The 18,225-nt window shown below is 43.2% G+C and overlaps 1 protein-coding gene across 1 annotated transcript in view; it reads left to right on the top strand.

The window, feature by feature from the left end:
- LOC146304979 (zinc finger protein GLI2-like) overlaps nt 1–14,604 on the top strand; it is a 70,679-nt gene extending 56,075 nt beyond the window's left edge. Inside the window, exons 7-14 of the mRNA XM_084713514.1 lie at nt 145–337; nt 1,167–1,277; nt 3,709–3,849; nt 6,558–6,707; nt 7,209–7,373; nt 8,651–8,929; nt 10,996–11,344; nt 11,866–14,604. Coding sequence (XP_084569640.1) covers nt 145–337; nt 1,167–1,277; nt 3,709–3,849; nt 6,558–6,707; nt 7,209–7,373; nt 8,651–8,929; nt 10,996–11,344; nt 11,866–14,018 — 3,541 coding nt within the window. The 3' untranslated portion in view covers nt 14,019–14,604. The remainder of the gene's footprint in view (nt 1–144; nt 338–1,166; nt 1,278–3,708; nt 3,850–6,557; nt 6,708–7,208; nt 7,374–8,650; nt 8,930–10,995; nt 11,345–11,865) is intronic.
- Nucleotides 14,605–18,225: the final 3,621 nt, after the last annotated feature.

Genomic DNA, 18,225 nt, shown 5'->3' with positions numbered 1-18,225 from the left:
CCTACTTTCCTTCCTTACCTTCTTATTTAATTCCCTACATCCTTATTTCCTTCCCTAGCCTTCTCTTTTCTTCCACACTTCCTCCTTTCCTCAGCAGAAATAACACTAAATCTTCTTCATCTTCTCTCCTCCTCCTCCTCACAGCCCGTCCTTCCCCTTCCCTCACCCCATCAACCCCATGGCGTACCAGCAGCTCCTGTCTCAGCAGCGGGGTCTCAGCGCCTTCGGTCACACGCCGCCTCTCATCCAGCCTCCGCCCACCTTCTCCGGACGCCAGCCGGGCCTCGGCCTCTCCTCGCTGCCCGCCTCCGCCCACAACAGCGACCTGCCGTCCAAGGTAAACACACACATTTAACACTGACTTCTTTTTGTCTTTTATCACATATTTGTCCTGAAATACGGAGCAGCTTCTCTAAAGAAATTCTTCAAACTTCAAACTCACAAAACACATTTTTTGGCAATAACTCAGGAATTCTGAGCTAATTATGACAAAATTTCACACAAATGTTCAACAGGATATAAATGATGAGCTGACAGCATCACTTCGCGCTCTGCGTGTGTTTCTGAAACGTTTAAATGTTCACATTGTTAGGAGGTTTAAGTATTTGAGGTTTGTGTGTTTGACGCTCTCCTGTTGTGATTCACATCATTTCTCCGAGGAGTCTGGTTGGAGGAAACCCCCGTTTTTGCCCTCAAGGTATTTCTCACTGGCAACATCTGAAGCAACTGCGTAGCCCAAACCGAAGCCCATTTTCCTTCCCTGTTTGTTCTCACAGTGGATTTAGTTTGCCATCATCTCTTTTGATGTCGCCCCCCCCCCTCCTCCTCCTCACTCGGTCACGCCGTTCTGGTGTTTTGATTTGCGGCGTCGGCCTCAGCACGTGTGATGAGCGTGTGCGGCAGCAGCAGCAGCAGCGTCCCCGCGGAGGTAAACTCTCGGTGGGAGAGACGGCTTAGAGGGAGACCCCATCATTTCCCTCCACCCACAATGTCCAAACTTTTTTTCTCTCTTATTCTCCGAGCTCGTCGAGTCATCTGTGACTCAGCCTGAAATGACAGACGTGTGTGTGAAAGGTCGATGAGGACATGGGAAGGTTCAGACAACTTTCTTTATAAAATAAAGACAGATTTTAATGCTGAATCTTCTCTGTCTTTCTTGTCCTCAGAACCTCAGTGGTGACTCAGCGGTCAGCAGCACAGTGGACCCCATGATCACCAAAAGGTCAAAGGTCAAGACCGAAGCAGAGGGACTGAGGCCGCTGTCTCCTTGTTCACCGGTAAGAAAAAACACTTTGCAAGAAAATTTTCAGAAACTTCAAATTTGACAGTTTTATTGGACAGGAGTCGTAACTTTTTGGAAAGTGAGAACATCTTATTTGGACAAACGAAACTTTTTTTTTGTTTGTTTCTAAAGTTTTTAAAGCATTTTTCTGGAAAATCAAGGCATTTTGGAAAGTCGGGATAAAACTGGAACATGAGGACATTTTAAAGCAATTTCAAAGTCAAAACAATGTCAAGGCATTTTTGGAATCCAAACACAACTTTTTGGACAATGAGGACATTTTTGAAGTTTGTATAAATAAAAGAGGACATTTTGGAAAGTGAGAAAACTGTGCAACAACATTTACTTTTTTGTGTAAAGTTAGGACATGATTGGAACATGGAGACATTTGAGAGTCAAAACTTTGTCTAAGGGCAAAGATAGGACAGACTGAGGACAGAAGCGAGGGTGTTTGTAGAAAACAAACATTGGGGCATTTCCTGTTTAGTCGGGGCCTTCAGGACGTTTTGGAAAAGTTAAGACTGGTTTGAGAGACGAGAGTGTTCTTGGAAAGCAATTGAGGACATTTTTGTAAAGTCTGGACATTTCCTGTTAGTCAGAGAAGACAGTTTTTACAAGCAAGGGCGTAAAGTTTGGAGACTGCCAGTAAATCCAGTTTGGACATGTTTGTAAAGTCAGGACATTCATGATAAAGTTAGGACAGTTTTTAGAAGCAGGGCGTTTTTTGTAGAACAAATGGAACCTTTTGGACAATGAGGACATGTTAGTAAAGTGGGTGCATTTTTTTTAAGAAGCGATGACCTCCCGTTTGTCTTTTCCTGCCGTCGCTCCTCTGTGTCCCGCTCCGCAGCGTGACTCGTGGCCCCGGGGAGCCGCAGCCTCCCGTGACCCTCTTGTAAAAGGCGTGTCAGATGAAAGAAAAACTCCACATGATGAGAGCTTTGGCTCCTCCGGGCTCCCCTCCTCTCGCCGCTCCCCGGCCACTGTAAACTGTGCCACGGCACTTCATTTTCATGAAATATTGGCCGGGCTTTATTGTCATCTGAGGAGCCTTTTTCTCTTTCTTTTGACAAATTTGCGGCTCCTCTCCGATAGCGAGGCAGGTTTGGGGTTGATGCATGGGGACGGCGGAGCGCGCAGTCGTCTTGGGGCCACCAGAATTGATGAAGATAGCGTGCGTGGGGCAGAGACAAACATGCTGCAGTCAGCACGTTGTGTGTGTATGTGTGTGTGTGTGTGTGTGTGTGTGTGTGGAGGTGTGTGTGTGTCTTTGTGTTGGTGGAGGCATACAGGAAGCCGGGTGGGACATGCTAGGTGTCAATGTTTGTCTTACATGTGCATTTGTGCTCATATACAGCTGTCTCAGTGAGGACAGTTTGAGATATTTTAAATTTCTGTCACATTTAAAACATTTTTGTGGAAGTGAAGACATTTCAAAAAAAGTTTGAACATGGAACAGGAAAGTGTTGATTTTTCTGGAAAATGACGTGTATGGAAAGTGTCTTTGGAAAGTCTGGAATATAGACATTTTTGTACAATGAAGACTTTTTGGAAAGTTAGGACATGATTTTAGAAGTTAGGACATTTTTTTCAGAAATTAGGATTTTTTTCAAAAGTTAGGACATTTTCAGAAAGTGAAAACATTTTGGAAAATGAGGACATAAAGAAAGTTGGGAAACTTGGGGGAATCAAGGACATTTTTAGAAACATTTTGCAAGGTGAGTTTTTTGTTTATTTTGAAAAAAAGGGAACATTTTTGACAGGTGATTCATTTTCTGTAAAGCCAGAACATTTTTGGAAGGGAAAGTTATTGATATTGAGATATTGAGATATTGTTTGGACGTTTTTTAAAAAGTTAGAACAGTGTGGGATGTTTCGGGAAAGTTGGGATAATTTTGGAAAAACACTTTTCTGAAAGTCAGGGCTGGGATCAGATTTGGATCAGGATTAAGGTTAGAATGAGGCTGCTGTCACCAAACTTGGAGCAGAAACGTTTTGTCCTCCTGACCCTGCAGTCTTCCTCTCTGAAACATAAAGATCCCGTCGTGGGATTTCTGTGTTCGGTGCGTTCAGGTTCACGCTGTCTAATAACAGGGGCGGCAGCAGCAGTTGTAAACAGGAGTCACGTGTGTGTTTTTGTGGTGCAGGTTGTCAAAACAAATCTGATTCCAGCCTCTTTAACTGTACTGAAGCATCATGGACGTCAGATCTGTAATTTACTGTCTCTGGTGTTCGTATCAGCTCAAACATGTGAACAAACAGCTGAACTAACAGCTGTATTTTAGGCTCTAAACTCTTCCACATGTGCTCGGTGTGAACACACCCTGAGGGGAAGAAAACTGTGCAGCTCAACGCGGGAAATTAATGATAAAAATCTTTCAGAATACAGAATATTATATGTGCGTTTGCTTTTGGGTTCTCCACAGAACCATCACAGCAGCCTGTTGGACTTGAAGGACGACGTGGATCGGGACGAGTGTAAGCAGGAGCCGGAGGCCGTTTACGAGACCAACTGCCACTGGGAGGGCTGCAGCAAAGAGTACGACACGCAGGACCAGCTGGTCCACGTAAGTGTGTGTGTCTGTCTGTCTGTGTGAAAGAAAACACACATTCACACCACAAAAAAACACACACACACAACATGTCCTGTAATCTGCAGAAATGAAAGACTCTGGATAAACAAATCACAACAAAACAATATCTGACCTTAAAACTTGGATCTTGAAACCAGATTATTTGAGATAATTTATGACTGCACACACTGTACGCACTACAAACACAACAAACGTCCACACACTGTACGCACTACAAACACAACAAACGTCCACACACTGTACGCACTACAAACACAACAAACGTCCACACACTGTACGCACTACAAACACAACAAACGTCCACACACTGTACGCACTACAAACACAACAAACGTCCACACACTAGAAAACAGACGCTGGTAAATACTTTCAACAACTTTAACCAGGTTTAAGTGTCTTTCACTCCATTATTACCCGTGTTTAAAGAAGTATTCAGACCTTTTACTGAAGTAAAAGTACTGTGAAAATACAAGTAAATGTCCTGTATTATTTATATTATCTGGAAAATCAGAACATCGAAGTCCATAAAAGGAAAGAAAAAATGTTTGAGTTGGTATTTTTAAAAATGGACATTAAGAAATATAGAAATATAAGAAAGTCAGGATTCTTTTGGAAAGTTTTGAAAAGCAGGGGTGTCTTTCAAATGTTTTCAAATGTGAGGACATTTTTATACGTTAGGACTTTTTTTGGTGAGTTGGGAAACTTGGAGGGTGTGAGGACACTTTGAGGAAGTAGGGACATTTGTTACATGTTACATAAAAGATGGACTTTTTGGACAGTTGAGACAATTTGGGTAAAGTGGGGACATATTTGGACTAATGAAGACATTTTAAAAAGTTGGGACATTTTCAGAAAGTGAGGCAAGTCTGAGAAACTTTGACACTGCAATCCATGTCCAAACGCAACTTGCAAAAAACTTGTAAAAATCTAAATTTCATGTGGGTTTTTGTTTGTTTTTAGTTTATAAAATCAATCTGGATACAATCTGGTGATGCTAAGAAATGGATTTGGGCTGCTACTCGAGTTACATTTACAATCGTTTTCCAGTAAGTGGACCTTGAGTTGAAATGACGTCTTCAAGTTCTGCATCTCTAAAGGACACTTGAAAAACTTGGACACTGATCAGAAAAGCACCTTTGAATTTTCTGTTTGCATGTAAATCCTTAAACCGTCGCCAGATTGACGATCTGACATCAGTTTCAGTTTTTCTTCCCGTCACAACAAGCAGAGTCTTGGTTAAAAGCGTCTGCAGCATTCCACACCTCCAGTGAAGCAAAGAGAGAAAAGAGGAGCGGGGGTGAGGGGGATTAGTGAGGGTCTCAGCAGGGGGGAGGAGGAGGAGGAGGAGGAGGAGGAGGAGGAGGAGGAGGAGGGAGGCCGCTGTCCATCAGTCAGTAAACTTTGTTTCTGTCTGAAGAAATTTTCACATGAACCACCTCTGTGGACGAGATTCTGAAGCTTTGATGTGACTCCTGGTGAGGCTGTGGTCCAGATCACCGCCAGCAGTATTGTTACAGTACTATTGTTCTCTCCAAATTAAGACCACATTTCCCATAAACTCCATCACTTCCTGTCCTCTCCATGGCAGAGCTTCATGGGGTTTCTCTTTGGATTCAGATGTTCTGAAGTGTGGCTGTATGAGGCAGGAGCACCGAACTGCAGCAAAATGTATTTTAAACACCTAAAAATATCAGAATCACCACTTTACCTTCATGTCAGACAGCCTTCTTCTGGCAGGAAATTGTCATCATACAAGCCAAACATCAATGACTTATTTTACCTCACAGAACACAGGAGTTGTTTATCTACTGCTGTCTCTATCTGTTAGCTTGTTTGTGTTATTGTGTGACTTTGGTGAATCCAAACTAACCCTTTAAAACACCAAAGTCAAACAAAAACACAAACAAACTAACAGATAGCGGCAGCAATGGATCAACAACTCCTGTGTCCTGTGAGAGAAAATTACAGGTTTTGTCAATGGAGTTTGGTTGGTTTGCAGAGTGAAATCTGGCTTATATAACAGCATTTTCCCATTAGAAAAGTCTGTCTGACAGCAAAGTTCAGTCATGTGATGTAGTGATTTTTCTATACTGTTGTTATACATAGCCGTATAGTGCACACATTTGGTTTCTCTGCAGCTTTTTGCAGTTTCTGTAATTACGACCCCCTATTTTCTGCAAAATAAAACATATCAGAGAGAAGATATTTGTCCACATGACAAAGGATGTCACAAAAATGGCCAAAAAAATGATGTTACTGCCTTTTTCCTTTGTAGAGCAGAATATTTTACCAGGTGGGTTGACATAAAGTCAAAAAAGTGTCAAGAAAAAGCCGTGTAAATTCACTTTTTTTAAACTGAGAAAACTGCTTTAAGAAGAAAAAAAATAATCAGTATTAGCAAGAAAAAAGTTCACTTTACATTGCAGGAGAATATTTGGATTTCACTCTTTCATTCAAGACATATAAAGAATCTATGCGGCCCTAATTAGTGGGACTGTACCACTTTACTGTGCTGCAGCCTTCCTTTGAGATTTACACTGATAAGATGGATTTCTACAGAGAAACCCTACCGAGAACAACATGAGAGCCTCTTAGTGGACAACTCTCTGCAGAAAAACACTCATTTCTCTGTGTGTGTGTGTGTGTGTGTGTGTGTGTGTGTGTGTGTGTGTGTCCCACAGCACATCAATAATGACCACATCCACGGAGAGAAGAAGGAGTTTGTGTGCCGCTGGGAGGAGTGTTCGCGGGAGCAGAAGCCCTTCAAAGCTCAGTACATGCTGGTGGTTCACATGCGCCGACACACGGGGGAGAAGCCACACAAGTGCACGGTGGGTAACGGATGGCCTCGGCGCCCCCCAACGGGCCCCCCATAGGCCCCCGGAGGGCGGCCGCTCACACTCTCTCTAAACACCGGTACATGTTTCTGCACACACACACGTCACATACTGGAGGTAAAACACACACAAACACACACCCCTGGGATGGCAGGATGGAAGATTTCTTTCTTCTTCTACTCATCGCAGATTATATAAGTACATTAATCTTACAGCAGCTATTTCATCTGTAGTTTTACATGTGAAAATAAGAATAAAATACCTCATGACCAAGAGGTTAGAAATATTTTGACTACTGCATATTTTTGATCAAAGTCTTTTTATTATTACCACATAGGGGTGTCACGATTATATGACTTATACGTATGACTCACGTTAGCAGGCATGCTAGCAGAACCCCAAACTATCCGTTTAAGTTTTCTTCTCTACACAATTTTAAAATATGTCAGTGTGGGTCAGTGACAGTAGCCTGTGTTCTTGTCTGTTCCTCTGCAGTTCGAGGGCTGTTCTAAGGCTTATTCTCGTCTGGAGAACCTCAAAACCCATCTGCGCTCCCACACCGGAGAGAAACCATACGTCTGCGAGCACGAAGGATGCAACAAAGCCTTCTCCAACGCCTCGGACCGAGCCAAACACCAGAACCGGACACACTCCAACGAGGTGTGTAAAACTTTTCACCTTTCTCACTCACTGAAACTTCACACAGACTTTCTTATAAGAAATTCTCTCAGAGCTGAAGTCTGAGCCAGCTGACTGACGCGGTCGGGATGAAACACTTCAACCTCATTCCTGCCTCCATCCAGGTGTGGACGCCTACGTTTGTGTGTCGCTGTAGTCCCCCCGCGCATGTCTGCAGACATTTGAGAGTAAATAATGAGGTGTAGACATAATGAGCACGACGGCCCACAATGCATTAGGGCGAATCATGCACGCCACCCTCCCCCGCTCCCCGCCCCACCGAGAGGGACCACCTGCAGACGGCGAGGAGAAAATGAAACCTGGCAGCGTTTCAGGAAGCTCGCTGCTTATCCATCAGCAGGGCTGCAGAGAGGGAGTTCACACACCGAGGGCGCTCATACCACACACACACACACACACACACACACACACACACACACACTGTATACATGCACCTGCACGCCAACATTTACTGTATTCAGAGCAATATTTCTTCAGCCCAATTAAAATAATTCTCATCAGAGATTCATATTCAACTGTTTACATGGACGCTATAAAGTGACGTGTGTTTTCATGCCTCAAAGCATTTTAGTTGGAATAAAACTTTTTGGACATGTGCTGAAAATATGACAGAAGAAGAGGAAGTGGAAAACAGAGAAGACAAAGAAGAAAGACAGAAAAATGGAAAGATGAAGAAGACGATGAAGAGGTATCGCCCTCTAGAACAGTTTCCAACATCATCTGTAAGGATGTAAAAATTGGACATCAGCTGGGTCTGAGGAAGACAATAAAGAAAAAGGAGTAGATGGAGAGACAAAAAGAAAGAAGAAGGTGAAGAAAATGACATACAAGAAGACAGAAAAGAAGAAGACAGAGAAGCAGGAGGAGAATGGAAATGAAGACAATGACAAGGAAGAAGGCAACGACGAAGATGAACAAGAGAAAAGTTGATAAAAAAGACAATGATGAAGAAGAAAAAGACAAAGTGGTTCTGCCTTCTATTACAGTTTTCTTGATCATCCATAAGGCACTAAAACTTTAAACTGGTCAGCCCTCAAATTTTACCAGTGGCTTTTGATTCAGTCTATGATTTTGGTCGATTCTTCTTTCGTCTATTCAAACACTTGTCTGAACAACTCTTTGTTTTGATGCTTTCAACCACCGAGGCCCTCAAACATCCCTAAATCTTATTTATCAGCCACAGACCAATTTAATTTAATAGAAATTTAATAATCACCTGTATGTCTTTGTTTCCACAGAAACCCTACGTATGTAAGATCCCCGGCTGTACGAAGCGTTACACAGACCCCAGCTCTCTCAGGAAGCATGTGAAGACGGTGCACGGCCCCGAGGCCCACGTCACCAAGAAACAGCGCAGCGACCTGCCACCAAGGCCGCCGGCGCCCAGGGAGAATGGCGAGAACGAGACGGGCAACAGAGAGAGGATCCAGAGGGACGACAAGATATCGGACAACAGCTCCCCCAGAGGCGTGGAGGACTACCTGCACGTCAAATCCATCAAGACGGAAAACTCTGTGGTAAGCTCGCTCCGAAATAAGATAAAATTCTCCACAATAAGTGCAGATTCTGATAACTACAGTATTAACTTTACTCTTTGTCAATAGAGACACTATGCTAACGTGCTAACCTTTCTCCTGCTTGCTACTTGATTGTCTCAATTTCTTTCTGTTTTCTGACTTTCGTAATGGACAGACCTTGCTGAGGTGAGCTCACCAGTCTGTTATTAAACCATCTTTCACCATTTGCTGCCATCTTTCAACATCTCTCGCCATTTTACTCCATCAAATCACTCCAAAGTGAGATCATGACTAAGAAAAAACAAGGCAGGAAGCGCTACTTCTGCTGCTGCCTCTTGAATCTGGCAGCAATGTAACACAAACAAGTTTTTTAAAATTGCATGTATTGCACACGTGTGTATTGTGCATTAAATGCAGAAAATGATGTTCTTATTAACTACTGACTCATGTACTCAAGCTGTCAGATACTGTTTAACATTCTGGCATTAAACTGTTCTTGTATGAACTCACCTCTTCATTTCATCATCATCAGCTGCAGCAGCAGGATCTTGTGTTTCCTGCACTCCACTCACTCTGCATGTCATCTGTGATACCGTGTACGTCACTTTTCCTCCACACAGGCAGTTTAAACCTACAGTGGAGACCCATCAAACACACGTCAGAGCCCGAACATGATAAAAGACGCTGCAGGATTAATATTCAAACACTGGGAATTGGTTCTGGCGCTCTGTGCAAACAGAGCCAACCATCAAGCTGTGATCAAGACAGCTTTTTAGCAGCGAATATATTAGAGTCTGAGAGGAAACTGCTCAGGGTTAAAGGGATAGTTCAGTTTATTTAACGTGGGTTTCTATGAGGTATTTATTGATAGCCAGTAGATGGTGGTCGGCACACCTCCGGTTTGGAGAAGTAGATTTGGGCACCATGAACTGCTGTGAATGGAGTCGGCAACAAAAGGTATTTTTGCTAATTAAAAGATCATTGTCAGTTTAAGTGTATGCTATATTTAGAATATTTATTTATTTTATATTACGGGAAACCGCCATTATATAAGCCATATATTGCATTCTGTCACTCAACCAAACTCCACAGGCAAATTTTACCTGGTAGAACACAGGAGTTTCTGGTTCACTGCTGCCTCAGTCTGTTAGTTTGTGTTATTGTGTGACTTTGGTGCTCTAAAAGGATAGTTTGGACTCACCAAAGTCACACTATAACACAATAAACTAACAGATCAAAACAGCGGTAGACCAGCAGCTGTGGAGAGAAGGTGATATTTTGCTTATTTAACAGCAGTTTCTTCTTCTTCCTCTTTCTACCTTTTGGCGTGTCGACCATCATCTACTGTAGGTAATACATTTACTGTGGATAAGCATCTTTTAGAACCCACATTAAATGACTCAAACTATCCCTTTAATTCAGAGATATATAGAACCATTATTTTCCTGTTAAAAGAGGTGGAAAATATCTAATATTAGTCATTATGTCTTCATCTGGCACTTGGCTTTGTTTATTTGTTCTCTCTAGTCTAAAGTGCATAAAACTACCAAAGAAGAAAGGAAAGACCAAAAATGTAAGTTGTGCAGGTGAAAAAGAGAAAATCTCAAAGGGTTTTTACTGTAAATCTAACTGAAACAAGACACTGTGACAAGCAGAGCCTCTTACTCACCTAAATGTTCACAAAGCCTCCACCCTCAGAGTTCAGTTTTTTTGGGGAAAAAAAAAGAACGTGATCACATCTTGTGATGATTGGCCTGGCACTCTGGCTCGGGCTCAACCAGCCTTTCATCCTGCCCATTTCTAATTCACAGACAGACTAAGACAGTCTGTAATCTGCGGCGCACCCCCACCTCTTCACCCCCATCCCAAAAAACACTCATTATTTACAATTAAGCCGGGGGAGGATAAAAGATTCAATGATTCACTGTTCTTCGTGCCATGTTAAACACTGTTCCACTTTTGTTTCTGCAAAGAAAAACTGTTTTTTAGGACAAACAGTCGTGTCTCTTCTGCTTCTCTCATGCTCTTTCTTCTCTTCTCCACCTCTTTCCATCCTCGCTTTCCAGATGTATCAGTCCAGCCCTGGCGGTCAGTCATCATGTAGCAGCGAACCATCACCACTTGGCAGTGCCACCAACAATGACAGTGGAGTAGAAATGGCGGCGCACAGCGGGGGAAGCCTGGGGGATCTCAGCACCCTGGAGGACCTGCCCTTTGTGGAGTCCCTGGGCTGTGAAGATTCCACCGGTGGGGTTGCGGTGGTGGGTCTCCACTTCCGCAAGCAGCTCAGCACCAGCCAGCGCCTGGAGCGTTTGAAGAAGGAGAAGCTGAAGACAGTGAGGGACTCGTGTCAGTGGGCCAGCGACCCAACACCCCCGGTCCTCGGCACCAAGCTCCCACCCATAACAGCAAGCGGTGAGTAGACATGTAACACACCACCCGATAGTCACTCTCCTTTTAGCTCTGATTTGGTCTCCTCCAACTATTGAGTAAAATATCTCTTTTCTTTATCAAAATACAATACAATGCTAAAAGCTCACCCCTCGTAAGTCGTATTTCATTTTGTGCTCCAATAATGAGCATGCTTGATACCTGGTGGAACCTTGGTCAACCTTCTCCTTTCCTGTACTTCAATATGGTTGTGTCTAGAAGGAAACACAAGATTCTCAAAACTCTTGCAAGTCTAATGTTGTAAAAGGGTCTATTTTATCCATAAACCATGATCTTAAGTAGTTTTTGGGCCTGAACCTATCCAACCGATGTATTTTTTGCCTAAAGCTACCCAATCCAAGTAGGTTTTATGCCTAAACCTTTATAGACTGGGTACCAAGCTAGTTCACCTGCTACTGGAGCACAGAGCAAAATAGGTGAGACTAAGGATGGGTCAGTTGGTGACAAATCAAGTAACTTTTTTTTTTTCATCTGTTCTTTCACAGGGTCCCTACTGGAGAGTCCAAGTATGGGTGGTTGTCCGGTGTCCTTCCCTGGTTCCAGCTTGGGTGATCTGAGCTCTGGTAAAACGACTCTGCTGGAAGACCTTTCCGAGCGCCGTGACAGCACCTCCAGCACCCTGAGCTCAGTTTACACCCTCAGCCGTCGCTCCTCAGGCATCTCCCCTTGCTACTCCAGTCGGCGCTCAAGCCAGGCCTCACAGTTTGGTGCCAACCGCCCCAGCAACCTTAGCTCTGCCGACTCCTACGACCCTATCTCTGCCGACATCTCACGGCGGTCCAGTCAGACCAGCCAGTGTGGAGGAAGCAGCGGAGGAGCGGGAGGGTACGGAGGAAGGGGCGTACCCAGCCCCCTCAGCCTGACCCCAGCGCAGCACTACCGCCTCAAGGCAAAATATGCTGCTGCCACAGGAGGTGCACCACCTACGCCTCTTCCATACATGGACCCAATGTGTCAGAAGATTCACACAGCCCTGTGTGGCGACTCCCAAGAATCCTCCATCACCAACAAAGTACCCTCCAGGCAGTACAGCAGCTACACCATGAGGAGTCTGATGCCCCATGAGATCCCATCTAACATCCCCCGCAGAGCCAGCGACCCTGTGAGACGTGTGGCTGTAGATCATCTCAGCCAGCCCCAAATGCAGCGCTACAACAGCATGGGCACACTGAGTCGAGGGGTGACCATGCAGCCCCATCCGCCTCCTGCAGCACATCGCCAACAGCTATCCCAACAAGGCTGTCTGCTATTGGATGGTAGTCCCCACCGCTACCCTTTAGGTCTGCAACCACCCAGCATTTCAGAGAACATCACCATGGAGAGGGTGACAGGTGACATCCCAGAGGAAGACCTGATGCTGCCTGACATCAGACAGCCAACCAATCCACAGAATTTCCAAGCACACCCTAATCTCCAGCAACAGTCGTACCATCAGAGAAGGATGGCCAATGTGAACATGAACTTGTCCAGTCAAGTGTTGGACACCTCCAACATGAGTCCAGGACAGCAACAACAGATGTGTCCATCTTCACCAAGGGACAGCAAGGCCAACTTACCTGTTCAGTGGAACAAAGTCTCTTTGGGACACGTGGATACCAGCCAGCACTACTCCAAACACCAAGGGAATCTGGCTGTACTCCAGCAAAACCAGAACTTTGGATCTTTTCACAACAAACTCAGCTCCAACCAGCAGATGATTCAAAATGTTGTCAACATGGCGCAGCAGAGATGCAAACAGCTAAATACTGAAAACTTCCACCTGCAGAGAATGCAGCAGTCGTCAAATCTCAATGAAGGAATTAACTCTCAATGCAGGTTCAATGAAGGCATCAGTCCTCATGATAAGAACGGTAACACCACTTATCCACCCTGTAACAACACAGCAGCGGTCAGCGGGAGCATGCTGAACACCACAACGAAACAGGAGCCAGTCGACATGGAGACTGTTGATCTGCACTTTGCTGATGCTGGATTTCAGCCTGTGCAAGTTAAAATTGAAGACTGTGATGAACAGATCATGATTTCAGATCAGAAGAACTGTAACATGACCTCCCAGAATCCCTTGCAAACTGGGAATCAGAGCCACCTCCAGCCAAGGCCACCAACAACAATTAAAACTCTAAACAGGCACCTTTCAGGGCCAAAGGTGATGCAGCCAACAAGGCACCCAAGTAACACTAACCCAGCTTCTAAATTCCCCAGTGGTGGAGCTGTAGGACCTCACTCCGATGACAACGCCTTGTATTACACAGGGCAGATTCAAGTATTTGAGCCCAACAGGAACTTGGACCATCATGTTTCTCCTGTGGTGAATGTACCTCCTTTTGATGCAGTATCTCTCAGTTCAGCCGACAACCAGGCGTCCAGGATTGTAGACTGTAGTCCAGCACTGGAGCAGGCGCAGATAGACTTCGATAGCATGCTGGACGATGGGGATCACTCCAGCCTCATGTCGGGAACCCTGAGTCCAGGCCTGCTCCAGAGCTTGTCCCAGAATTCCTCTCGCCTGACAACGCCCAGGAACTCAGTCACGTTGCCCTCGGTGCCCGCAGCGACGGGGAACATGGCGATAGGGGATATGAGCTCATTGTTGACTGCTCTTGCAGAAGAGAGCAGGTTCCTCAACTTGATGTCTTAGCCACACATCCAAGCAAACTGTTTTGTCTGTATGCAGAATATTTGAACTCTTGATGCACAAAAACTTTGAACCAACTAAAACTTGATGTGATTGTGTGCCAGAAAGCCTCTGCAGTGTGTGACTCTGGTTTTCTTGTACAGTCTCATTTATTAATTATTTAAAATGGCCATTTTCTATCGTTTTGAAAAAGCCATATTTTTGTTTTTTTGCCTTAGGTAGTAAATACGATGTAAACAACAGAACTGACTCTTCCTAAGTCCCACCCCTTTTTGCTCTGTGGTCCAATAATAGTTAAGCACGCTTGGTAGCTGTTTTCTGTTTCCTGTACATTGATATAATCTGAACAACAAAGTTGAAAGATGTGGGACCTGTCAAAAGTATCTTATATAGTCTATAAACTTAAATACGCCAGTGTTAGCAAAATGCTAGCAAACCAAAGATATATTTTAAGGAACTAGATATTGAATGCAAAAATGGCACCCATTCAGTCCAATGAGAGTTGCTTGCGTGGTGCATAAGTCAAAAAGGTTTTCTAGCTTCCAGGTTTACTTCCTGGTTATACAACCCGCTGAATACACACTAGCTAGTATTTCTGTAATATTAGCTATTAGATTATCTAGCTAGCTTATGATTGATGTAGATTAGTTTGTTAGTAAGCTACTATTTTGCTAATGTTAGCTAACAGCAGGCTTGGGGAACAGATAACATGTAACAAAGGTAAATAATTAGGATACAAAAAAAGGTATTCAATTACTGTAGCAGAAAAAAACTAGTGAAAAAGGCTTTCACTGGGCAAAGATCTCCATTATTTTGTGTTTAAATCAAAAAAAGGGAACAGCTTCACAGTGTTAAGTGTGAAAATGCTGTCTTCAGCAAAACAACTGCTAATGTTAGCTACACAGAAATACAGCTAGTGTGTCAAGAGTGCAACTGGGCCTACAACGGCTATAAATTTAAACAAAGGAAGGAATAGCTGGACACACAATTAATAAACCTACAAAAAACATAAAACATATTTGGCTAAACAATTTCACCATGTTTGATACTGAGGTAATCCAAAAGTAAAAGAAAGTAATCAGGTTACATTACTTTAATATTGTGATACTTGGACTTGAATGCCTTTTTAAAGGAACCTTCCAGCCCTGGTTATCAGATGCAACTAGCTAACAAAACTAACAACCAATGTAGTGAGATAGCTAGCATTATGCTAACATTAGCTAATGTTTACAGGTCTCCAAGCAACATTTTTTAACCTCTTTGAAATGAGTTTTTCTTTTCGACATAGACGAGCCGAGCACAGAGCATATCTACATACAGGAAACAGGAAAGGACAAAGTTGGTGTCAATCTTGCTCAACGGTTATTGGAGCACAGAGGGAAAAGGGGCGGGGCTTAGTGAAGGTCTCTCAGTTGTTGTACAGGTCTGCAGTAAGATCAGTTTTACTAAGTGCCTGGCTCAGCCAAAACATGTGCATGTCCTGCATATGACCACATCTGAAATATGTAAAATGCAACCAGGTAATGATCATATTTTGGAATGTACCATCACCACCGACTTGTTTTACACTGTAAATCTGAACTTTATTCTGTATGGAGTTGCTTATTTCTGCTCGAGGAGAAAACAGACTAATGAAATCCTTCATCACATTGAGTTTACAGTGGCCGTCCTTCTCAGTGGGACATTATTTGATTGCTGCGTTGCTGCTGAGATTAACTGTGACATCTCAGCGTCAGGCATCACAGACTCGATTTGTGACTGAATTATGAACCCATGCATTGATAAATCGGCTGTGCTCTGGCAGCGAGACAAGAGAATCAAACTGTTTTTTTCTTTTGTACATTATTATACCAGTATGTTGCGCTGGTTGAATGTAAATATCATTTGTACATTTTTAAGAAATACAAAATTGACATTGATTTTTTTAAACAACTCCTGTTCGTGTTGTCCTTCATACATATGTTGTTAAGGTTTCAACAGTCCAGATTGTCCAGAACAGGATCAGAAAGAGTCTTCTGATCTCAGGCTCTTCAGGACCTGATCTGCCACCCGTATGGTTCAGGTTTGGTAAGGTTTAGACAATTAAACTGCTTGGTTAGGGTTTGGAAAAGATCAAGGTTTGAGTCACAAAACAGCTGCTTTATTCAGGTTTTCATCAGCATGATAAAAAGAACTACTTGAGCCTCTTTTATACAGAAAAACCCCAAAACATCCACGAACATCTGGCTTTTGTTTCCAGGTAAAAAGGAACAATCAGTATTCAGTAAAGAGGTAAATGACTCTGCAGCAGTCGCAGGTATTTATTGACTCCAGGTGGACTAATATTCACCTCTTCAGTGAAGAGGAGTTTGCATTCATGATCCACTCATATTATTTTATTATGTTAAAGCAGAACAAAACTCCTATCAGCTGAAGGTGAACATGAAACAACATGAAGACATCTCTGCTCTCCTGCACACACGATCTGACTCTCAGCTTTTCAAAGACACAAACAGACAAACTGCCAACAGGAAAAGGGCCCATCGCTTATTTTTGTAAAACAATGTAACAAGATTAAACATAAAAGACCCAACAAGATGAAAACTTCGTGAAACATGTAACAAGATGAAAACAACATAGAAGATGCAACAAGACAAAATGTAAAAGATGTAACAAGATGAAAAACAATGAAAGTTGTAACAAGACAAACACCGCGTCATAAGACTAAACATAAATGACAGCGAGATGAAAACAACATAAAACACATAAGATGAAAATGAAACAAGACGCAACAAGACAAAAATGTAATAAGACTAAATGTAAAAGGTGTAACAGGATGAAAACAACATAACAAGACTAAACATAAAACACAAAAGATGAAAAAGATGAGACAGAGAGAGAAAGTGGACAGCAGAGAGAAGCTGAGGTTCAGTTGTCTTTGCACAGAAACAGCAGAAATGTCCTTCAGAGGACGTCTTTTTACTTTTATACTTTGAGGACATTTCAGAGACTGAACTTTTTCAGTTTTACTTCAGTCTTTTTACACAGGTATCTGTACTTGTACACACAGAATGTGTGTACTTGTACCTCAGTACCTCAGATTAAATCGGCTGCTTGTTGTAAGTGAGTAAACATTATTATTCATCAGTCCGTCCCTTGATTGCTTCCTGTAGGAGGAGGAGTGTTGATCGCTTCAATAATTCAACAACTAAACTTTTGTCTTTGAAGCTCCTGCACCCTTTGCCGACAACGCACTTTCCTCAAACCTTTCTTGTTGAGGCGACACACATTCTTCAGACTTTGCACGACCTCTTTCAAGGCGGCTTTGAAATAACTCCCCCTGACCTCGTCTTACCTCGCCGGCGAGAGCAGGCTTGACATAATGTAAATCCTCGCTCAGAGGCTGATGAAAAAGGACGCTAACAGGAGGGGAAAAGGCTAGACGCGTGCAGAGCGGCCGCTGCTGCTGCAGTTAGCCCGCGTGTACTTCAATATTAGCTCTGACAGAGCGGCCCAGAGGACGCCGCTGCTGAAACCACATAAAACAAAGCAGCTGAGAGCAGCGAGAGGTTCCGGGGACGCAGCAGCGCCGAGGAACAAATGATTTTAGTCTGTCAGGGAATTCAGCTGAGGATACGTTTGATCTGGAGGTTGTGATTGCTTTTGCCACTGGAATTCCTTATTCTCTCAGAGATGTGAAGTGGGAGAGAAAATAGCCCCGGGCTGTGAAATCCAACCAGGCCCCGAACAAGAGGTGGAGATAAGACGTGCAAAGATCGCGCATTAGCAGCACCTTCATTTATTGATGGAGATAACTGAGTGGGAAACATGAAAGACAGTTTCAGCTCACAGATTCTACATGTGAGAAACAAACAGGTTTCAATCATGGAAACAGGATGATTCTGGAGCGACAGTCTGCAGCACATCTACTTTATAACATTTAGAAAAAACTCTGGACAGTGCAGCTCAAATTCATTTTAGGTATCTGACTCAAGCTTTACTGAGGAAAGTCACGGATGATCGATTAACCAATTATTATTTGATTACTAAATTAACTGCCAACTATTTTCATGATCAGTTAATCAATTTGAGTCATTTTTTAAGAAAATATAGTCAAAATTCTCAATAACAAGCGAAGATGAGTTATCCTCATCCTGAAATCTCTGAAGATACACACACACCTGCAAAACTCCATTAACATGACATCTACTCCTTCTACAAGATCATTAAT

The sequence above is a fragment of the Lutjanus erythropterus genome, chromosome 24, assembly GCF_056507025.1.
Source record: "Lutjanus erythropterus isolate fLutEry1 chromosome 24, fLutEry1.hap2, whole genome shotgun sequence".
Taxonomy (NCBI): domain Eukaryota; kingdom Metazoa; phylum Chordata; class Actinopteri; order Lutjaniformes; family Lutjanidae; genus Lutjanus; species Lutjanus erythropterus.
This window is presented reverse-complemented; position numbering and strand designations above follow the sequence as displayed.